The following is a 25,082-nucleotide window of genomic DNA, read 5'->3' on the forward strand; positions in this document are numbered from 1 at the left end:
CTTAAGTCATCTTCCCAAATGGCATCAGAACAATTCAGAAAAAAGTACAAGTTCTTGAGCATGAAAAAACCCCATGACCTAAAGCATGTCCACCTTTCCAGCCTTGAATCTACTATTCTCTGCCAAACTACATGCAGTTCTCAAATGTACCTGGTTTTACATGTTTCTGCCTTTTTAGTATTCAACCACATTTCATAGCCAACTTGGTAGTGAGGGGAAACAATACAATAAGCAAGGTAATGTACGCAAACTACCTCCATGATTATTCAAAAAGGAAGTCCAATGTTTTTATTTTTTATTCAATGCTTTAACTCCCCAAACAAAGGTTCTAGATGGAAGATTACTCAAAACTAAGGAAAGAAAGATGTGAGTTGGGTGCAAACTGGACACATAACCATTTAAAGTAGAAGGTCTTAAAAGCTCTCTTTATTCCATTATCAATAAATGCTACCACTGGAATGTGGAAGAGCTTTACAATATACCTTAATATTGTATCCTAAACTTCTCTTTATATATATTTCCCTGACTCAGCTTAGTTCCTGACAAGTGTTGGGTCTTATCTTCCTTTCTCCAAAATCCAGTTGAGAGTCTGGTAGATAAAGTGCACACAATGAATAAATACTAGTTGTTTCAATCAACAACCAGAGGAATTCTAAAACTAAATTTATGAGACGTCATGAAATAATTCTACCAAAATGCTTTAAAACCAAGGCATTCAAAAACTGCATTTCAATGCTTTAAAACCAAGGCACTGAAAAACATTTTCAACAAAAATTTAAGTAATAAGCTTTGGTTTCCTCGTAAGTGCAGTTTCCAAGTTTCATTTAATAAATCAAGGTTGTTGATTGTATTTAAATTTGGAAAGTTCCAGGCTGGTAAGTTACCTGACTAGTCCAAGTAGACTAGGTACCTGGAAAGGCTAATTCAGAAGGAAAATAATAATTGTTGGAACAAAAGCCTCCTTTTTTTTTTCCATGAGTAGACTGGTCAGTAGACTCCTTATTTTTCCATGAGTGTAAACATATTTTATCTAGGAAAAATCACTTTGAATGACATATTACTCTTTCTGTCAATATAACCTGCCAATATACCAAAGCCAACCAATAGTCAGAAATTCTTTTATAATGAAAACAATGCAAGACAAATAGTAATGACCATATCATGAAATTATAGCAGTAATTGTGATCCATCCCCGCACCCCCCCCGGTTCTATAGTCTTAAAAAAATTACATTCAAACTGGTGTGGATCACTACATTTCTAATTTCAAAGCATTTTCTGATTTAATTGTCTTCTAATGTATTTTATAATATAAGCCTCAAATATTAAGTATCAAAATTGAATTCTATAAATAAACTAGGCCAAATTTTTTCAAAGCACCAAATTTACTCAGAAGGAATTCCACATTTCACCAGAAGAGGCTGAACGCTATTACTATAAAACACCAAGGAAAGTGGATGTCAGCAACTTTATGCTAAACATCTGTGTTACATTTCCATAGCAGAATGCTGAATGTATACATTATAAACCATCATAAATCAAAACTGTAAAAGACAAAAATAAAAACTTACAGCTCCTTTGCAGTAAAGTCGTAACTTCCCAGACGGAGTCCGAACAATCACTGACATTCTTTTTCTCGCGCTGAAAGAGGTTTTCCATAATGTGTCATCATACTGAGCATATGCATATATATGTTTGTCATGCCTCACATATTTTAATACTCACAGTGAAAAATAAATTTTACCAAATTATGAGCCCTATCCTCCCACAGATACAAACCATCCCCTGGGTGTGTGGTCTGGGTACCTTCGAGAGTTACATTCTGTTTTGTAAGGCACCAGGGTACCATCCGCTGCCCTAAAGGAATAATTTACAAAATGGATCCTGGGAGACCTGCAGGAGTTAGGAGCCACCTGGGCAGAGGAGAGTTCTGGTTCAATGTTTTCAGATCTCAAAAATCTTTAAGTCAGTATCTAAGATGAATTGTATGTTATAGCTTTTAACGCAAACAGAAATAATAATCCATCGTTAAATACATACCCAAATCACACAGAAAGGCAAACACTAGCCCTTGAAAACTGACTTCAGCTTTCACAAACTGTTATTTCTCAATGATTTCTAGCAAGCCACCAGCAGCATGTAAAAAATCTATTCGCATTACCAAGCCAAGCTAATGAGCACAAACATTTTAACCTTGTGTTGGCGATATAAAAATGTTAGTTAAATATACAGCATCTGCAGAGACAGCAAGTAACAGTGAGTAGAACAAACTGGCACAGCCCTGCATAGGACGTGCCTCATTCGGAACCAAGTATGTATCAGCATTCTCTCCAGAAATGGGGGGGGGGGGGAAGGGACTTCTCTCAAGCGTCTGTATCTATTTGTTTTACCTTGCAACATTCTGCTAAGAACGGAGATGAGTCCAATATAAAGTAGCCAAGATATGGCGTCCTAGCATACAGTTAGGAGTTTCTTTCCAAGGCGTCTAGAAATATTCAGTCCTCTGTGTCTCCATCTCTAATCTCCACTGTGTGGGTTCCTCCGACGGCCATCCCTGCACTTCGGGAAGACATTTACCTGGGCCCTCTTCACAAGGACATTGCACATTCTATATTCCGTCTCAGCCCTTCTTGGTGCCTCTCTTACTCCAACTTTAATGAGATGGTCCCAAGCTCACCAACTTTCCTGCTCTTTTCTTCTCCTGGCAGAACACCCAAATCCTGGGTAAATGGGAACCCTTTCTTTAGCATCAGAGTAGATGGATGGACTGGAGGAAAGTCGCCCTGCCACAGAGCTTAGGAAATCCATGATATGCTGTCACTTGCATGCTCCCTGCCGTCCTCTTTCTAATAAGCTCGCTCTCTCACCATCTGCAGGACTTGGAACACCTTCTCCATTCTCCAAGTCTTTAATGCACCCTCATCCTCTGGACCCTTGGAATTTTTGCAATTCACCTTATGGAAACCTCAGACAAGAATTCTTATCCTTTCTGCCATTAACACCTACACATTCACACACTTCTCTACTGGTCACCATCCTCTCTGCCTCTTTTCCTGACAACGGAGGGGGTGTTTCTTTTCCTCTCAGAGACCTTCCTTTCCCGTGTGCTGTGAACCCCCTCTCTTTCTCAGTAACCTCACTCCTAAAGTTATGCTGCTCTCCCCTGAGTCTGCATTGTCCCCTTCTCGACAGGGTCTCTCTCATAAGCACTTAAACATGTTGGAGTCTCTCGCCTACAAAACTCAGCCCAAACAATCCACTCCCACCGAGCCTCATCCCCCTCACGACTCAACTCCAAACAACTGCTGCACACACCGACAATCTCTACTTACATCCCCTGTGTGTGCCCCCAGCCCCAGTGCATCCCCATCATTCCCACCTGGCTTCTCTCCTGACCCTCCCACTGAATGGCTAAATCCAGCAAATACGGTCCACCTTCAGCTCACCTAACCTTGCTGTGGGTCATCTGTATGACCACTGTCACCTCAAAAAAAAGCCTCTTCTCTTGGCTCTGTGGTCTTATCCTCTCTTTATCCTCCACATCTCTAGCTACAAAGCAGTCTCTTTTGCTGATTCTTGTCCTTCTAATCAACCCTTAGAAGTTGGAGTTAGTCATAGTCAATCCTCAGCCTTTCTTGTTTCCCTCACTCTATATTTCCAGGAGATCCAAGTCATCTTTGTAGCTTTGATGACCATTTACAGGCCAACGACTCCCACATTTATATCTCAGCCATGGGCTTCTCTTTCGTGTTCCAGGCCCTCACATCCAGTGCCCACCTCTCACACCTCCACGTGTGGATCTCACGGGCATCTCAAACATAACACATTCAAACATCTCATCCTGCACATCTATTCCTACCCCTGTATGTGCCATCTGGGTAAATGGTACCCCTACCCACCCAGCTGTTCACACCAGAGACTCCAACCCCTCCCTCTTTTCTTCTTCTAACTCCAATCCATCCCAAAGGCCCCCTGACATTCTTCCAAAAGGTATCTGGATTCTATCAACTTCACTTTCTTTGTGCTAGCATCATCCTAGTCCAAACCACTAATGTTTTTTCCAGAATCTCTTTTAAGACCTCCATAGTCACTCTTCTCACTTTCATCCTTATGCCCACCCCCAACACTGCATCCTGAAAGACCCTAAACCCCTAACCTTGCTTTATTTTTCTTTGTGGTGCTTCAAGGGTGTGTGTTAATAAACAAACATACCCAAATGCTAATTGATATATTACTTATAATATTTTGCAGGTATAAAGCAAGTAGACTTAGGAAAAACAGCCACTTCGACATAAAAAAAAAGGTGGGGGATACATTTTGGAAATACTCTATTACAGTTACTCATCAACTTCTCATGCATTTTCCCTTGAGCCTTTCAGTGCATACAAGTAAGGAAAATAGTGTTTAAATAATACATTAGACAGACCCCATTATTTTTGATATTAACCAATGGCATGTGGTCACTCCCAACCAAGATAGCAACCAAAGCTGGCACTGAAAAGGAAATGCCTTTTCTTTTTTTTTTTCCAGTAAGTTACGTGTTTTTATTATTTTTTTAGTTTTTATGTAAATTCTAGTTAGTTAACATACAGTGTAATACTAGTTTCAGGTGTACAATTTAGTGATTCAGCACTTCCATGCATCACCCAGTGCTCATCACAAGTGCCCTCCTTAATCCCCATTGCCTACTTAACCCATGCCCCCACCCACCTCCCCTCTGGTAACCATCAGTTTGTTCTTTATAGTTAAGAGTCTTTTTCTTGATTTGCCTCTCTCTTTTCCCTATGATTGTTTGCTTTGTTTCTTAAATTCCACGTGTGAGTGAAATCCTGTGGTATTTGTCTTTCTCTGACAGACTTATTTCGCTTAGCATAATACTCTCTAGCTCTATCTATGTCATTGCAAATGGCAATATCTCATTCTTTTTGATGGCTGAGTAATATTCCATTGTGCATATATACCACATCTTTATCCATTCATCAGTTGAGGGACATTTGGGCTCTTTCCATAATCTGCCTATTGTTGATGATGCTATAAACATCAGGGTGCATGTGTCCCTTTGAATCCATATTTTTGTATCTCCTGGGTAAATACCTAGTAGTGCAGTCGCTGGATCATAGAGTAGTTCTATTTTTAACTTTTTGAGAAACCTTCATACTGCAGGAAATGCCTTTTCTAGTCAGTGTACAAGATTGTCTTATGTAGGAGAAAGTTCAAGAAGATAAGTGAACACTTATTTCCTTGAACAGCAGTGTTACTTCCTGCCTATGGCCTGGCCCTAAGTGTCCTATTGTTAATGGTGATGCAATCTTTTTTTTTTTTTGAAAGATTTTATTTGTTTATTTGACAGAGAGAGACACAGCGAGAGAGGGAACACAAGCAGGGGGAGTGGGAGAGGGAGAACAAGGCTTCCCGCTAAGCAGGGGGCCCGATGTGGGGCTCGATCCCAGGACCCTGGGATCATGACCTGAGCCGAAGGCAGACGCTTAACGACTGAGCCACCCAGGCGCCCGATGGTGATGCAATCTTTAAGGACTATCCTGTCTGTTAACGGAGGCCTATTTGCCTTAAGAGCGTATTAGTTCAGAAACAACGTAGTCATGGAAAAATAAAAAGCCAAACTCCTAGACATATCGCTGATTATTCCTAGAAGGTTTCTACTATTTGACCTTAATAAAGTTAAGTAGGATAACCTCCTTGATTTCTGCTTTTTCCTACTAAATCGTAACTGGTTTTATACCGAACAGAGAGATGGATATGGTTTCTGAAATCCCAAAGATAGTTAGATACAATGAACACAGAATTAGACTGCTGGGTTCCTAACTCTTTATTCGGCTTCAGTACACATAAATCCTGCTGCCTCTAAGTGTAACGATGTTTCCAGATCACCAGCCCTAAGACTCCTGGTCCTATACCTCACAGTTGTGACGCATACCAGCTTTGTTCAAAAATAATTTTACACTGCCTCCAGGAGTCATGTCTGGCAATACTCTGAAGATAGGTGTTTATGATTTCTCAGCAGCTATGACAATTACAAGCTATACTACAGATTTTAAATTAATATTTTTCTAAACAAATTTAGTTAAAAAATAAAGCCTACTTTCTAGTTATTTTAAAGGGAAAAAAACCAAACATATGTAGAAATTTATCTTACAGATACAAATCACAGAGCAGATGTCTTACCTGGTGAATTCCAGAACATTGAGTAATTCATATCTTTCTTCTTGCCCCAGCTATGAAGGAAAGGAATACATGATTACATCATGTTGGAAGTATCTTTGGCTTCTTGGAAATAAACCCTATGCATGAAGTTTTAATGTAAAAAATAACAAAAACAAAGCATCCCTTCTGGATATATCCTCTTTAAGTGAATTTATTAACTTTCAGGTTAAGAGGGAAGATGGAACATACACATTTAATTTCTGTCTTTCCCAAAGTCTCACTAAAACTACAGTAAACACTTTAAAAAGAAAGAAGCTTACAATGGCAGGGAAATAAGAAAAGAGACAATAGCACCAGAAATTTGGAAGCTAGAACACAGATCAGTGAGTGGGATCTTAGCAGATCCAAGAAGGCTGAATGCTATAGTGGTCATGGGAAAAGCTGAGAACCCACCTGATTTGTACCATATGATCCTTAAGTGGTTTAAGGATGTGAAAAAGCAGTTGGCTCTAGAATTGTGAGTAAAAAAGGGGCCTAAAATGGGGAGAACTGGGTAAGAGCCACTTGAAAAGAGCTCTCAGCACTGGCCCTTCCTTTGGTCTAGAAGAATCTTTTGTCTAGAATTGACTGGCACAGTTGAAGACATGGCATTGTTATCATATTCATATTAAATATATTAAACGCTGGGCCCCAATATCCCAACCAACTTAGCCAGACCTTTCCAGGCAGAAATGGGGAGTTACTCTCTGGGGAATTCAACAAGCTCAAGAGAAGCCTTAGAGGTACAGACGCCATGACTTCCCAAACGAATCCCCCCAGACCACCCTATAGTAGAGTTCAGTGTAGACAAATATTCCCCTCAGGCTCTGAACCGCCACATCTGCTTTCAAGTTCCTTCTTCTTATCCACGAGAGTACCAATGATTGACAGACATCGAAGGACACTAACATGGAACAGAGATATCCAAAACCAACAGACAGAAGCAATTTGGAGGAAAAAGAATTCAAAAACAAAATTTCCCATGGACCAATGAAGTTTCAGTTTGGGTTTCCTGACAGGCACGAGGGGCTGATGGGCGGGTCCTGGATGCCTCCGCAATTAGTTTCAACACCAGACTGAAGTGGTCTGTCACATGCGTCATATGTCGTGTTTTCTGTTCTACATTGGAACTGATTACTGTGGCTTCCTGGTGGCATAAAGCTTTTCTGCAGTGTTTTACACCCTTGGAAATATTGCCACATAAGCCAGGATATGCTTTTTAAGGGGACCTATGAAAAAAATGTGTGAAACAATAAGACTGTTTATAATAATTCTTATGTTTTTATGATTACTACTTATACCCTCGTTGCTGCTCTTTGGTAGTTTGGGAGGAGACTGGCCTTATTATTCTGCATATTGCAATTTGTGTCAAAAATTTGGTAGAGTCTATCACACACCCCATATGCAAGGGCTACAGTAATTAAATGCTGCTCTTTTCTCCTAAGTGGAAAATGAGAAACTTTGGAGAAGAACATTTGAGAGCTGATATTTAACTTTTGGTGAAGCATGCTTTTCCCAAAACTATAATCACTGCAAAACAACTGCAGTGATAGTTTGAGACAATTTTATATTCTGGTAAAAACTATAGTTTAACTAAAGGCTTGTAAATGCTTTTTAATTAAGTGCTTTGTTAAACGCCTGTAAAATTTTTTAAATGAAAATTTCAAAAAACGATCATTATTTCTCTCAGAGAATATGACATTCATGAAACAAGAACAGGATACTATTAAAAAGAAATACTGAAAGAACAAAACAAGCTTCTCAAAACCAAAAACATGGGAGCAGAAATTAGAAACAAAAAACATGAATAGAAAGTTAAGAAGATAAAGCTGATGTAAACTTCCAAAAAGCAGAGCAAAAAGTCAAAGGCATGAAAAGCATTAGTGAAAAGCTAAAGGTTAGTTCAAGAATTCTGAAGAGAGAGAACAGGGCAAAAAGAGGGAAGGAAAATGGAATTATTTAAGAAAAAGTTTCCAGAACCCGATTTTCCAAATGGAAAAGGGCCCACCAGTGCTCAGTACAGTGGGTTAAAAATATTCCCACTAAGGCACACTGCCATGAAATATCCAAACTCTTGGGAGAAAGATCCTAGAACCTTCCAGAGTGTGGGAGAGTGGGTAGGGGCAAGGCACAAAAGATGTGGAATCAAAATAGCTTCTGATTTCTCAATGAGGTGTCCTGGAAACCAGAAAATAGTGGAAAAATTAAAATTTCTAAGGAAAATAATTTCTATCCCTTAAATCTATATTCATCTGGACTATCAATTAAGTATAACGGTAGCATGGAAAACGTTTAGACTTGAAAGGACTACAAAATAAGTTACTCCCCATGTATCTTTTCCCAAAAAGCCACTAAAAAATGTATTCCACAGAAGTAAAAGAGTAAACCAAGAACAAGAAAGTCATGAGATTTAGGAATTGAAGATCTAACACAGGATAGAAGTAAAGAAAGTTCTCAGGAAGATGATAAAGCAATTCCAGGATGACAACCATGAACAAAATGGTGACCCATCAACCAGTGCATCTCAGAGCCCAAGAGTCAGGAGCTGGACTTAATGAGGGCTATCACTACTGTGTCCTCTGCTTCCGGAATGACTTTTTAACCTGAAGAAACAAACATGAAATGTGTTCTGTCAAAACAGGGAAGGTCACTAGGAAAGAAGATTTGAGACACAGCAAATAGTCCCAAACAGAAGAAAATCAAAAGGGATTCCAAGTGTTGTAGAAACAGGCCTTAGAACAAAGTCGGCATGGACCGAAAAGCATGGTGAACTTCTAGAGCCATGGATGGGCATGTCTCAAGGTAAGAACTGCCAACGGACAGATTACCTGGTGTGACTTAGAGTGTACTAAGAAGATATGGGAACGATCACTAATAGGTAGAAAGAAAATGAAGCAATTGAAAAAAAAAAAACAAGGTAAGGGACTTATCTTTAGGAAATAAAGGAAAAATTATCTTCAGGGAATAATTTATATTAGGAAACATAAAATTAAAAAAAGAGAAAAATTCCTGAATACAACAATGTTCAACTGTGTATACTGGGACAGGCGTAATAACAAACACTAAATCATGACTTTTTTAGTGAAATGCAACTTATATACAAAAAGGACACAGACATTAAATGCATAGTTTGGTGAAAACTGTGTTGTTTACAAAACTGTGTAACCACCACCTTCATCGAGATGTAGAACATTCCCATCACCCCATAAATTCCTTTTGCTCTCCTCTAATCCATCTCCTCCCTAACCCTGGGACAACCACTGTTCTGAATTCTACTCCCATAATCACTTTTGTCTGCTCTCCAGAGGATGCACCCCTTTGTGTCTAGCTTTTTCTGCTCAACATAATGTTTTTGAGATTTATCCATGTTGTTGATGAATCCATAATTCCTTCCTCCTCATTGTTTCGATAGTACACTGTAAGTGTATATCACAATTTGCTTACCCCTTCTCTTGCTGATGGATGTTTGGTTTGTTGTCTGTGTTTGACTACTCTAAATAAAGCTGCTGTGAACATTCCATTAGGTATCTGTTTGTGGACACAAGCTTTCATTTCTCCTGGGTAACTGAGTACAATTGCTGGGTCAGGTGCATGTTTACCTGTGTTAGAAAACTCTAAAAGCCTTTCCAAAGGGCTCATGCCATTTTATACATCAACTAACAACACATGGGTCCTCCACTAGTTCTATATTCTCATTAACATTTGGTGCTGCAATGTTTTTAATTTTAGTCTTTTTGGTGGGTATATAGCATCTCATTGTGATTTTAATTTGCATTTCATTGATGACTAATGATTTCTTTTTTTTCATGTGCTCAGTGGCCATTCATATATCTTCTTTTTTGAAATATTTGTTCAAGTCTTTTGCATATTTTAAAAATTAGGTCTGAATACTTGTTTCACTAAAAGCTGTAATGTAATTACAATAATATATAGTCACATAGTAATATATATTCCAGGAAGGGATAGTGAATCAAGAGAGAGAAATCCTCATTTAACATAACAGAAGACAAAGTCAGTAGATATGTTCAAATGGAAGAATCAAAACAGATATCATTCATCACATATGTTTTTGAAAATAGGACATTTATAAATGCCTGAAGAAAGAGATAAAGTGGCTTCTTCTGGGGTAGGGAACCTCTATTTTATTATGATCCTTTGATATTATTTTATCTTTGACGTTATGCACATGTTATTACTTTGATGAAAAAGAGACTTAAAACTAAATAACTTACTGAATCTATAATCACTGAGTCCGGTGTTCTTCCAGTAAAAACAAAATTCAGTTGCTTAGCTGCTCTGACCAATGCTCCCTCATCTGTTTTAGGAAAAAAGGTGAAAGCAAATACATGGTGAGATAAAATAATTATCCTTAGTACAACAGAAATACATTACTATGTGTTTCTATTGAATTTTAAAAGAATTAAAATTCTGTTTATTCTGGTCCTTGTTGAAATCCATTTCTTTTGAAATCATATGACAATGCCAAAGGAACAAGTAGACTCATCTTAAGGTTCTGAGACTCGTAGGGAACCAGGAATCATATTTGACTGTTAGTCAACACACCTAAGAAAGGAAATTTAAATGTACCCTTGGTCCAGAATGTTCTATAAAAAAGTTTCTCAAAATAAATGCACAAGATTGTCTTATGTTTTATGCTTTTCCTCCTAAACCACTGAATGTAGAAAAATACGAATTGAGGATTCAATTTAAATGGATGTACATGCATGAAACTGTACACTTGCAACTAATGTAACACGTGTGTGTCAACTCTACTCAAATTAAAAAAAGAGAAACTTGGACAAAGGAAAAAAAAGAAAAAAAAAGAAATGGATATAACTGAACTCATGTTTATTTTATTATATATTACTTTCATCACCATATTATATCAAACTTTCTAGTTGCTGAGGGTAGGGTGTGGGATAAGAAACATTCACATAGTGTCCATCCTAACAATATGAGATGTAACATTTCTTCTGCTTTTTAGGAATTTGGTACATTCTGCAAGATCATAGGTGCAAGATACAGTTAAAACACTTAAAAACAAAGTTTTTAAAAGTATGTTCCTTTCCCTCTTTCCTAAAATCTTGCAATCATCAAATTGCCCAATTTTACAGTGAAAATAGGTTTAAAATTAAGCCTAGGCATTAAATATTGATAACCATGCTAATACATATTTTATGGCATCCCTTTCATATGGTGAACTTTCTTCATCCAAATAAATACACAACAAGCTCCTTGATTATCATTTCCAGAAGAGGAAAGCAAAATGGTTATTTTCAAAGAAGGGAGGAGACCCTATTATGTGTATTAAAAAGTACTTTTTGTGTGAATTTTTAAATTCAAATTTACATGCAATTTATGACATATGCTAAAAATTATGTAGATAAGGTTATATATTTTAACATATATATATTTAATTACGTTTTTTTCTAATTAGTAAATACATTTTTATTATCTAAAAAAACATAACTTGGTTATTTTACTTTTTCAAATTAAAGTGATTTTTTTCTAGACAACCTCAAATTTCAGAACAATTTTTCACTGGAAAAATACATTATAATTCCTTCCTTTGTACCTGGAGATGCTGCTTGATAAATAATCTTATCGCCTTCTCGCTCTGGTACTGCTGTGTGACAAACGGCCATCATTGTAAGAAATTCACATATTATAGGTGCAGTTGGCTGTAAGAAATAAACACATAATTCAACCCTTTTCATTTAAACATTTTGACACTAATGACAGCAACATTACTTCATGTCTATTAAGACTATAGCTGTTAAGCATTGAAGGTGTGAGGTTATAGACAACAAAGAAGCCAATATCTGTTATGAAGAAAATATATTTTTAACTAAAATCATTCATTCTTACACTCTTTCATTCATTTTCCAAACATTTACACAAAACAACTTGGTGCGTCAAATGAAAAGAGCACAGTGTAAAAAAGTAGATAGATCAAATCCTGTTCTCAGAAGATAGGAGACAAATTCTAAAATGATCATTTATCTGGATCTAATTCCTGATTAGATTTAAACTTTTGGCATCTGATCTTACTGGGGTTCCACCATCTTGTATTGGGGTGATGATGGCAGGGGATTCCTCTGTAATGCTTTGTCCTTCCTCTCTCCACAAATGACAACCTTAACCTGATACATGTTTTACTAAATAGAAAGAATTGGTTGAGCTATTGCTGTGTACAATGCAATGGATTCTTACAGCCTGAGGAAGACATAAAAGTGGATCCTTTCTGCAAGGAACTTTGAGTTTATATGAGAAAACAAGCCAGATCTTTTTTTTTTTTTCTTTTTAAGAACTCATGACCCTGAGATCAAGACCTGAGTTGAGATCAAGAGTCAGATACCCAACAGACTGAGCCACCCAGGTGCCCCAGAAGCCAGATCTTTTAAATTAAACATCTTGCTGTTTGGTTCCTGATGGAGGTAAATATTAAATAAAAAATATTCTTCTATGCTCTTAGGCTAAAACCAACCAACCAACCAACCAAAAAACAAAAGAAGTGATTGGAAAGGTAAATCACAACATTATTTGAAAAATCTCTTTTCAGGTTAGTACAGTAGACAAAACAGACATGGTCCCTGCTGTGTGAAGCATAACTTGTGAGGAAGACAGAACACAGATAAAGACACAAATATTTACTTATGGTGTGAAAGGACTATAAAGGAGAGAACGTGCAAACATCATGTAATGTATTTGGGCCACTCTGTGGTTATTCTCAAGAGAATGTGAGATTGAAGCTGAGGTTTTAGCCTCATGAAGAACTGAGCCAAGAGCTTCGCATCAAGCAGGAATCAGGTAAGACTGAAAAGATCCTATAGAAGGAAAGAATGAGGTGTGTTTGAGAAAATAAAAGCCAGTATGGCCTGAGGAGAAAGAAAGGAAGAGTGGCTCAAGTGAGGCTGGTGACTTGGGCAGGGGCCTGACCATGTAACTCTGTAAGGTAAGAGGGAAACCAGAGAAAGGTTTTATTTTATTTTTATTTTTTTAAAGATTTTACTTATTTATTTGAGAGACAGCATGAAAGGGGGGAGGGGCAGAGGGAGAAGCAGGCTCTCTGCTGAGCAGGGAGCCAGACTCGGGGCTCAATCCCACGACCCTGGGATCATGACCCAAGCCGAAGGCAGATGCTCAACCAACTGAGCCACCCAGGCGCCCCCAGAGAAAGGTTTTAAACAGGGAAGTGAGGGGATTTGATGTCCATGTCCATCATTCCTGTTACCATGTGCAACAAGAACTGGAGGGGAACAAAGATGGATACAGGGAGACTGGCAAGGGCACGCTGGCAGTCTGGACTAGGGAGGGAAAATGAGCACGAAGTAAAGAAGACATTTAGGATATATTCCAGAAGTCACTATTGACAAGGGCTTGGCCATTCTAGAGAGCTAGAGATGGACCCTAAAGGAGGTATCCAAAGCAGCTCTTAAGTTCCTAGAAAGAGAATTAAAATAGGTGATGGAGCAATTTGAACCTGAGAACGCAGAGGGAAGAGGTGGTCTAGGTCTTGTGGATCCTGAACCTCATATTCTATAGAAGGCTGTCTTAAGAAGAAAGGATACAAAAAATACCTGTAAGAACACCTTGCTAGAACTCCACCCAGGGACACAGGTTAGTAAGTCACCTGTGCTCAAGGAGCTTTTATTGAGGTAATGAGTTCGAATTTAAGTTTTGACATATTGAGCTTGAAGTGATGATGAGAAAAGGTTCTGGGGTTAAAACTCTAGGAAGCTATACCATTTGATCTGATGGAATTTTAGTAAGTGTCAGCAACTTCATAAGTACAATGGTCACATTGGATGGAAATTTCCGGAGTTCTTTTTGTATAGATTGGGCACTGGCGTACCATTTTGAGCACGTAATTCATTTCCACAGATAGTCTGAAATGGTGAATAGTGAGCTGTTCTATACAAACAGAATTCTATTAATTATTTAATATAAGATACTTTGAAAAGACAGAATATTGATTAACAAGAATTTCAAAACTAAATTCCTAACAGCCATGAATTTGTGTGGACCAAGTAAAAAGGATTTAACAATAACAGATTTTGATAAGTATCAAAAATGATCACGAAACTGAAAAAAATATATAAACATGGAAGATAATTGAGAGTTACTCATTAGCTTTCACTCATTAACAAAAAGATAATAGTTTTATGTTGCTTACATGATTATTTTGGAGGTTTTCCAGCAATGACGAATCACTAAATGTTTTTTCGTCTCCGAGCTGTGAGCTCTGCCTGAAGAGGAAAATGGAGCAAACCTGGTTCATTTATATAAGCCACTGATCTATTTGTAACTTACTTTTTAAGTAAATCATTATGCCTGCAAACCTTTAATAGATTAAATATAATTTAGTCTGCATTTCTAGATAAGATGCCATAGATTTCATAACTGAACCATACATTATTTTTAAGCATTCTAAAATGTGATAGACTTCTGCAGTGTAATAAAAAAATAGTATTTTATAGCTCATTTTTCTGGAGTGGTGGAATTACACTGTAGCCACATGAAGCTTAAAAAGATTTTTAAAAAAGTAACAACACTGCTAAAATACCTAGAGGTGAATTTCTATTTCCATAATTTTTTTCAAGTTTTTAGAATTTGAGAATAAAGTAATTATAAAAAAAAATTCTTTTACTTTAGCCTATGAGAAATCTTTATTTGTAGTGACTAACATTACGTGATTATATGGAATATAAAAATATGAGCAATAAGCCTTATATATATTTTATCAACATCTATCAATAAGAAATATCTGATATATTTATGTATATATCACATTTGTTCTGCACATATAAGAACAAATCATAAAAATGTATGGGATTTTTTTGTGTTGGGGCTATCTTCAGATGAGCAAACACTTATGTACGTCATATGAAATAAATGGAGTCAGAATTGCTTCTATAATCTAGCTATGACGAATCTCATGGTCATGCAATTTAATACCAAAACGTTGAGATTAAAAGGAAGAACATGGAACACGTAAGTGGGAATGTCAAACCCAAAGGGTGTGCTTTGCAATGTTCAGTGAAAATATACACATCTAAGCTTTTGTGCATAGAAGAAAATTCTAGAATTAATTCACCAAGGAAAAATAATGTGTCCAATACTAAATAGCTGTAGCCCAGAAAGCTTTTGATCATAATTTTTACAGTTACTGAGTATTATCAATGCCAAAGTGCCAAATATCAAGAGTTTCATATTTTTAAAGCCAGCAGTTTGAAAGGAAGGAGAAATCACTGAAGAAAAAAAGAATCTGAAATAATTAAACATACACAGTATCAATGAAATATAACCAAAGAAGGAAGTTAGAACGTTTATAATAAGATACATCTTTATTTACATGTAGTAGTTTGATCTATTAATTGAGGACTGTAAAACAGTACATCTTCATTAGCATGCAGTAGTTTTGAATTCTCAAAACATCCCTAGGAGGCAGAATAAACACGTCATTACTCTTCCTCTAGTTTTAAAGATGGAGGGAAAAATCCAAGATCTTTTAAATGACTTATCAATGGGAACGCAAAAAATTCGCATACATTTCTCCTCCAAATACTTCATTTCTTAAAAACAGTTTATTACTGGGGCTCCATAAAGTCTCCCTATTATTAAAATGTATTCATTAATGGTTCTTAGTTATACATTCCCTCTTATTTGTTAGATAAATTGAAATGTCAAGGAATAATCACAGTAACATCTTGCATGTGGAGGTCTATTTTCTTTCCAAAGAATTCCAGACTAAAAGCCTTCACAAATCTGAAGATATGTCTAATTAATCTCACCAGAAACCCTTTTATCTCATAAATCACAGTTACCATAATAGATATAACTTTCAAATGTATTTATAACAAATAACACTAGATATGCAACTGAAATCTTTACATGGACACAATCCACCCTCCATTTACCAATGAAGCTTCTACCATGAATAATGTTAACTAAGGACTCTTCACTCAGAAAGTGACTTCTTTTCCAAGATCATAAAAACCATAAGCAACTCATCTGCTAATCCACATAGCCTGGGTTGGATAACTCAGGCATAGAGCTTTCACCACTCCTCTCTAAAATCTTACAAAATGTTCACTTTTAGTAAATGTAAACAGATAAAATTAGGATGCTCGTGTCATTTCAAAATAAGAACCAACTGGATTAAAAGTAAAAGTGATCATTTAAACTCCGTTGACAAAATTATGAATTTGCAAACTGCGCAATAAGCTTTATATATATTTTATACAAATGCGAGCCAACACCAACATTTTGTTAGATTTTTCCATAGAAATTTTCAAGAGGCACTATGCACACAAAGAGACAAAAGAAATGATGGTGTTTTGCAAGAAGGGATAAGATAGGGAGGGTAACATTAAGGGTAAGGAGAACAAGGAGCAGGTAGTCCACAATACCATATAAATGGTAGCTTCTTGCTGGGTGATTTAAAAACTATGATACAGTGTAAATAATTATTTCCTGACTATACAAAAAAATGAAGAATCCCCATGGCATTAAAAATTAACAGAAAATTCAGAATGTATATGGCTTAATCAGTATTACCTATTTTCATACATGACAGTATGGGGACCTTGAAATTTTTTTAAATTCAAAATTCATGTCAACCAAGGAATCATTAGAAAAAAAGAAAAAAGAGTTGGATCCATACTTTTCACCTTAAACCAAATAAACTCCAGATGGATGTACAATTTAATAAAAATTAAGATATGGGAAAATTTAAAAAATAACTTAAGAGTGGAAAAAGCCTATGTATCACACATAATCCAGAAAACAAAACAGATAAATCCGACTGTATACAGCTAAAACATTTCTGCATAGCAAAAACTACTGCAAGCAAAATCAAAAGCCAAACAAAAACTGGGAAAAACTGTTTCCAGTTCATATAATGAAGGTTAGTTTCCCTAAAACAGAAAGAACTCATAGAAAGCAATATGAAAAAGATCAACAATGCAGCCCAACAACGAGATGAAGAAATATGAGTGCCTTTAAATACAAACTTCAGTTTACCCAATAATGAGAGAAATGACTGCATCAATTTAGCAGAAATAAATTTGACAATTCTGTGCTGTTGTGATTATGAAAAAGATAAATCATACCATTGCTGAGTATGAAAATTGGCAAAACTTCTAAGAAGAACAACTAGGCAATTTCTACCAAAATTTAAAATGCATGTATCCCTTTGATCCAGTAATTCCAGTTCTAGGAATTTATACTAGCTATCTACCTGGTGCAAAATGTTGTATGCACAAATTCATTCTTTGCAGCACATTTTTAAAAAGATTTATTTATTTGCGAGAGAGTGAGATCACGCATGCGTCCGCGAGTGGAGGGAGGGGGCGGGGGAAGAGAATCTTGAGGCGGACTCCCTGCTGAGCACGGAGACTGATGCGGGGCTTGATCTCAGGAGCCATGAGATCATGATCGAAGCCAAAACCAAGAGTCAGATGCTCAACTAACCGAGCCACCCAGGTGCCCCTGCAGCACATGTTTTTTTTTAAATAGCAAAAGATTAGAAATAACTCAAGTACTATGAAGGATGTTGCTTTAAAACATTGTGGTACAACCACATAGCAAATGCTATACAAAAACAGGAAGCTCTTCTGATCTTGGGCTGATCTCAAAGACGCACAGTGAAAAGAAAAGCTGGTACAAAACAGGGCGTATAGTATGCTCCACTTTCTGTAAATATAGGAGAGAAAACAAATACATGCATGTGTATGTGTAGAACAGATCTGGAAGGATACATCTGAAATTGTTTACACTGCCTGCCTCTGGGAGGGGAGAGGAGTTCTCCAAGACAGGGAAGGGAGAAAAACCTTCCCCTCTTTACACCCTTGGAATTTGCAACATGTTAATGCATTATGAACTTAAATCAAATTTAAATTAAAAATTAAAGACAAGAAACAAAATCCATGTGAGCACCTGCAATAGATGCACAGCCTACACATAAGATACGTTATGCACACACACATACTACACACATGTTCACACTGGAAGGTAAAAGTTAGTGGGGCTGTAAAGCACCATTTTTTGAAAGGATCTGCACCTCCTGCTTTCAAATGATGCTATTGGTTGCAAATCAAAATCCCTTAGAGGAAGATTTAATTTTTAGGAATGACTTTGTTATTCAGAGTCATGTCAAGTCCAAGAATATAAACAAGTGATCGAATTCAATAATATTTTTGTTAGACATCGGTTTTAACCAAAGTCCTAAGACCTGCTTTTCTGTGTGGCTCAAAGTATTTCTGAAGGCAATTACAAAAGAGGTGTTCCAAAAACATTCTGTGAAACGGCTGCATCATTGAAATAAATAAATTAGCTGTCAACGTGACTACTTTGAAGACTAACATTAATTTGGATGCGTTAGATCTCATTATTATACAGTCACACCTGGAAGGATGTTTTCATGAGTCTAGCTGTTATAGCAGAAAAAATAAATACCACTCATTCCATACATAATTATAGACCAGGATGAAATGAGAAAATAAATAAGACCAGAAAATAGTACTATCCACTGATACTATGATAATACAAAAAACCACAGTGAAATGACTAAGCATGGAACACATTAAGGAAATCCTTTTTGGAGAATCATCATCACTAGCATTAACTTCAAAAAATATATCAGAACAGTATGGACTCTATATTAAATAGTTAAGAAAAACAAATATGTTATCTGGGATTGGCTTCAAAATAATGGTGAGGGAGAGGTACAGATGACATTGGATTTGGGTGCGTATTATGGAAGTAAGTGAAAGGGTAATCTGTCTACTTTTGTTTATGCTTGAAATTTCCCACAGTAAGCATTAGGAAAAGATAAAAATGGCTATGGAAATATATAGCTGAAAACAATCACATCTTAAGGGCTACACGGATGCTGAGAATAAGCAGATCTTTTTTCCAATGGTAGATTTTTAATAGGGAAGAATGAATCTGTAAGGTTATATGTTAGCTTATGGGTAGTTGGCAATACAAGAAAACCATACCAATTTTGGAGTAAGTAGCTACTGGTTGGGGAATGATCTTATCTCTGTAAACTATTTTATACTAATATATTTAAGCGAGTAAAGCTACAGCCATCATCCAATTATCTTTAATGTCAAGAGGGTATGTCTGAAAATACTCTCAAGAGAGTATCACAGGTTTGCCTTCAAATTCCACTAAATATAAAATAATCTGCACACATTTAAGTGTTAAATATTATGTGTTTTTTAATCTTGACATTTTTGTGGTGAATATGGTTCGGGAGGCAGTAAAATGTATATAGGCTACAGGTTTTATGTATGGAATTTAATGAACTTCACACTGAAATGTGAAGCTGCTGACAGACAGGCACGAACTTTGATTTTGGATTTATACAGTCATCTATACTCTCTAATTTATCCCTGAAGACCAGCGCCATGAAGATGTGGTCAGATGCCTACAGCATAGGATTCAACCAGTATCTCACTTTTTCTTCTTCTTCTTTTTTTCTTTTCAGGATCACACTTTTGATCTTGGTTTCCTTGGCAAAATGAAATCAACTGGATGAGGGGTTCGGGGAGATGCCAGATGTATGAATGTGCAAAATTTTGCTCCCTGTGCTAACTTTTCTCAAGTCAGTTAAACTGTACCTGCTCTTGCTACCTTAACAAGAAAAAAAAAATGACTGAAATGGTAAAGGTATTTTGTGCTCTAAAAGCATATAAAGTTCTTTAAGATCTGTAGGACATAAAGTGACCAGCACCTACTTTATAATCTGGCTTTCATGTTTCCTGGTTGTATACTTTGGGGCAAGTTACTTATTAGCTTCTTTGCCTAAATTTCACCAATTTTAATATGGTCATGTCAATCACAACTCTTCAAATATATCACGAGGATTGAGTGAGAGACACCAGAGCTAACACTCTCTGTGAGTATACTATGTCTAGACACTATTCTAAGCACTTTAAAAATGGAACTCACTCGGGGCACCTGGGTGGCACAGTTGGTTGAGCATGGGACTCTTGGTTTCAGCTCAGGTCGTGATCTCGGGGTTGTCAGGATCGCCCCGAGTTGGGCTCTGTGCTCAGCATGGAGCCTGCTTGAGAGTCTCTCTCCCTCTCCCTCTGCCTGCCCCCACCCCCTTGCTCACATGCACACACACTCTCTCAAATAAATAAATCTTAAAAAAATAATAAAAATAAAAACAGAACTCAATCTTCACAACCTCCCTATGATGTCCATATTCTACCAGAGGAGGACAGGCAGGCAGAGAGATTAGGTAACTTTTTCAAGGGCACAAGTAGGATCAGGATGTGAACTTGGGTGGTCAGAATCCAAAGTCTGCATCTTTGACCACGGCACATGGCCAGGACAGAACAGAAGCTCAAGTAGTATTTTCCAAAAGGGTGTTTTACAAAGAGATCTTAACTAGATAATATAATATCCTCTCTTTCCAAAGGTGGTAGAAGTCACAAAACAATCTCTATAAAAAGTAGGATATTTTAAATGACCCGAGTAAATAAACAACGATTTTTTACATTTTCATTCACTCTTAATGAAAATATGCTAAAGGTAATTTCCTTAAGAATAAGAGTTCTCTTAGAAAAATCGTGTATTAATTCTATACTAATGAACAGTATTTACAATTAATAGAATTATATTAATGTTACAGAAAAAAATAAATAGTCACAAAATTTTACTACATTCTTGAAGGATTAAATAAAAGGGAATAGCTACTGCATTAAACTTGAATTATCCACCAGCAGTAAGAAGCTTTGGAATATTTTTAAAAATGCTAAAAATTATTCAGTTGTGTGTAGGTGTCGAAACTGGATGATGCTCCAAGCAATGAGCTTAAATGTGATGACTCATCAGTTACCACACGAATCAAACAGCCGCCTCTGTCATTATTATAGGTATGAGTTTTGCTGCAAATTGTTATCAAATCTCCACTTTATTGAAATAAAATTCAAGTTGAAAAATATTAAATGATGTTATTGGACTTCCATGCATATTGGAAATGTGGCCAAATCATAAAACACATGTATAACCTGAAAATAAAAATATAACCACTTCTAAAACCATAATGTGTTCTATAGTTACCAGCATTAAAAGAATCTGTTTTCTGAAGTTTCATTAGCCACCAAATCATGATGAATTAGAGAATATCAAAATAAACTTATACAGTTCTAAATCAAAATGTAAATCCATGGAGGGGGGATTTTAAGGGAAAACAAACAAACCCCCTCAAAAATATGGAAATTAAAATGCCATCTTTAATAATTCTATAATTATTTATATTCCAGTTAACTTTAGTCCTTGGTAGCATAGTCTTCCAACATTTGTTCCAGACATTTATTTTTAAAAATGTTCATTTTCTAGCCCCCGAATAGATTTACTAAACTAATGAAAAGAGATGTAAAGGAAATTTCCACTTCTGGGTAGGTTTCCGTAGCATCTTTTTGTGGCTCTGCAGAGTATATAGATTACAGCAGAAGGTGGCAGTGCTGAGCTATAAAACATAAAACTTCTTGAGCTCTAACAAATCTTAGCTAGTTCACAGCCCAGGGACCCCAAGTTGATCATTACAGACTTTATTATAGATACATAATGTAAAACTCTAGCAAGGCTAACCATTAAACCTAATGTTTGTAAAATGACTAAAGGTTATGCAATAGGAAATCAAGGATATTCACTGGATTTCAAGAAATAGATTCTTTATAGCCCTTATCCTACCTGATCAATTATGCCTCCCCCCCACAAAAGTAGTGAAATGTGTTTATCAAAGCAATGAAATGCAAACCTTTTAAAGGAATCAGTGAGACAGAAAGGTCCATGCAGCTTACCATTCATCAGGAGAACAGCCATAATCCTCAGGTTCAGGGACATGGCTTCAGAAAGCAAGAGGAGGGGCAAAAAGAGAGGACAAAATCATCACAGAAAGGCTGGAAACAAAAGCATGAATAAAGGAAGTACTGAAAGATGGATATTGAAAAAGTTAAGAAAATGAACTTTTAGTTGATTCTGAAAGAATGGCAGTTAGTATAGTAAGTAGAACACAATTTATGGTAACTGAGCAGGTTTACAAAATTATTCTATAACAGGATAGCCAACTTGCCTCTTGACCATGGAATTTACTCATTTTATTCCTAGAATTCAATATTCACTAAGAAATATTTTAACCTAGAGGTTTAAATACATGCTAAAACCAATGGAAAATTAATTACATATTATATCATCAGAATAAAGTGTTTTAATGAAACAAACATACTAATACCTAGGAACAAACTATCACTACAAAATTTGCCACGTACATTTTAGAAATAAATTTGACTACCATAAAGTAATGGGTCTTTAAACAAGTATATTAAAGTAAAAGTTAATTACATTTCTATAATTAAAAGGAACCACATTTTAAAAGATTAACTGATCCTCAAAATTTTTCACTTAAACTATAATCACTCATTGAGCCATTTGTTATCTCAGAGAACACATTCATCAATAATTTTAATTTCATCCTTTAGCTCATTTGAGCAACGGGAAAAGTCTGACTGATGTATAGCTTTTGTTTCAATGAGTCACTCATGTATTCAGTCAGAAGATACATGGCAGAGCAGATTTTCTTTTCTTTATGTATTTATTCTATTTTTCTTTTTATTGTTGAAATTTTTTCCAGCTTTGTTGAGATATAACTGACGTATAACACTGCACAAGTTTAACGTATACAACATGATGACTTGATACACTTATATACTGCGATATGATTACCCCCACAGTGTGAGCTAACACCTCCATCTGTCACATAATTACCATTGTGTGTGAGTGTGTGTGTGTGTGTGTGTGTGTGTGTGTGTCTGGTGGGAAAATTTCAGATCTACTCTCTTAGCAGCCAGAAAAGCTTTTCTTATCTCTCATTTCTTTCACTATATATGACCGTTCAATATTTTTTCTTTAAATTAAATTTATTAGCTATCAATAGAGTTTAAAAAAATGCAGAGTTCAGTAATGTAAACGTAGAGTCATTCATTGTTTCTGACAGAGTTTTCAGTGAAGTCCTTTCACTCCCTCAGTGTCCATCCCACTCCCTCTAGCCTTCCACCAAACTGGCTATGACACAAGCCTCATCATTTGAAGGCACCTCTTCCACCTCCAAAGCATGAAACCGCCTCCAGGGCAGTATCCACTGTCTTTAGTCCCAATGAAGGCAGTCCCCTCTACTCACTATTCTCTCTTGTACCAAATGACTTTTGTTGATGCTTGAGAGGAAGGGCTAACCAAGCCTCCTGTGGGCTGGACTCCCAGAAAAAATGATGACCTATTGCAAAACTCTGTAGAAACTGACTGCAGCCCAGCGCTGAAGGCAATCACTTCTGATCAACCTCAAGGCTTGGACTCTAGCCGCACCCCCCTCCTTCCCACCCCGGACTGTACCAGGGGAGGGCCAAGCAAAAACACTGTGCTAAGGATCTGCTAAGCTGGACGGCAGTACCCGATCTCACATCAGGGGAGGGGCAAGTGCATCTCAAGTCATATAGCTTAAAAGACGCAAAGCTCAAGGCTCAGGGTCCCTTCTCCTGGGTCGGGTCCAGCCCTGGCAAATGCTATTCAGAATGTGATGAGCAGCAGGAGACCCACACACCCGTTACTGCACCTGTCTGCATGAGTTTCCCCAGGACTGCTGCTGGGGCAGCTCTGGTGTATATGTGCTCTCTGGTCATTTGCCTTTGTGTGCATGTCGATACTGCTGTATCTGCCTGGGAAGTTCTTCACTTAATCAAACCCATTCTTACGTCTCAGCTCAAGCATCACTTTCTTACAGAGCAGTCCCTGACCTGCCTGATTTGATCAAATCCCCATCACAGACTCACGTGGACCTCTGTACTGTGTTTTATCTTTGATTACTTAATTAACATCCATTAACCCCCAATTAGACTATAAATTTTAGGAGGGCAGAAACCATGTGAACTTTGCTGATCATTACAATCCCATCATTTAACAAAGTGCCACATACACAGAAGGAGATAAAAATATTTGTTGAAGCATATAAATAAACAAAGGAATGGTGTTTACCCAGCTCTTACCATGGTGGGCAGTAAGATAAATTTGTTGGTTATAATCTAGACCTCGGGGCTAAGTTTTATGGTAATTGTGAGGTTTCTTGTGATGAATCTCTTCTCAGTTTGAAGTACTGATCCTTTCAGCAAACATATTACTAAACAAAATATGGTCATGTTAAGCGGTTCATATATCATATTCATATACACATAGAGATTGCTTTTAAGAAAATTCATCTTTTACTTACAGGGAAAATGTCAATGAAATGTTTGATTAAATGACCAACACAACAAAAATCACTCTTTAGTTGGCTTACTAGAATTTTTTTTTTTTTTTTAACTTTAGAGACTGTACTGTGTAAAGCTTTGCCCAGCTCATCACCTCATTCTAATAGTAAGGTCCAAATTACCAACAAAGATTACACTTAGGATTATAGCCTATTATATTTATTCACTGTATTGAGAGTCCTAGCCAGTGAACATAAAAGCCTCCTTACCCATTCCTGGTATTCCATTTACTTTGATAAAACTGACTCATTTCCTGCAGGAAGGAATTTGCTGAAATGATACTTTAACAAATGTTTAACAGTAGAATTTCTAGTTTGTAATAAGTTAAATTTACAAATGACATCAATTTACATTTAATCAAAGAAAGATCTAATGAAACAATCTAGTAAGTTTAAACACAGTAGTATCTCTGACAAAGTTGAACTCTACAAAATAATCATCGCTGCTAAGTATGTACAAATCTTTATTTTGTTGCCCATTATGAATCCAATTCGGGTAATGGTTATGTGAAATGAGGGAAAAATTACCAAGATTAAATTTTGAAGCATTGTTTTAAATAT

The 25,082-nt window shown here is 36.6% G+C and overlaps 1 protein-coding gene across 7 annotated transcripts in view; it reads right to left on the bottom strand.

The window, feature by feature from the left end:
• Positions 1-25,082, bottom strand: part of ATP8A1 (ATPase phospholipid transporting 8A1) — a 216,678-nt gene that overhangs the window by 107,761 nt on the left and 83,835 nt on the right. For 5 of the 7 annotated variants that reach the window (XM_032400275.1, XM_032400276.1, XM_032400279.1 and 2 more), the window contains 6 exons: positions 22,027-22,071; positions 14,376-14,448; positions 11,775-11,880; positions 10,432-10,514; positions 6,182-6,231; positions 1,570-1,639 (listed from right to left, as the gene is read on the bottom strand). In XM_032400275.1, the coding sequence (XP_032256166.1) occupies positions 1,570-1,639; positions 6,182-6,231; positions 10,432-10,514; positions 11,775-11,880; positions 14,376-14,448; positions 22,027-22,071 (427 nt within the window). The remainder of the gene's footprint in view (positions 1-1,569; positions 1,640-6,181; positions 6,232-10,431; positions 10,515-11,774; positions 11,881-14,375; positions 14,449-22,026; positions 22,072-25,082) is intronic. The other 2 variants (XM_032400278.1, XM_032400277.1) reach the window with 1 other exon arrangement.

This window comes from Phoca vitulina, unplaced genomic scaffold (genome assembly GCF_004348235.1).
Source record: "Phoca vitulina isolate PV1807 unplaced genomic scaffold, GSC_HSeal_1.0 scaffold3, whole genome shotgun sequence".
In the NCBI taxonomy this organism is placed as follows: Eukaryota; Metazoa; Chordata; class Mammalia; order Carnivora; family Phocidae; genus Phoca; species Phoca vitulina.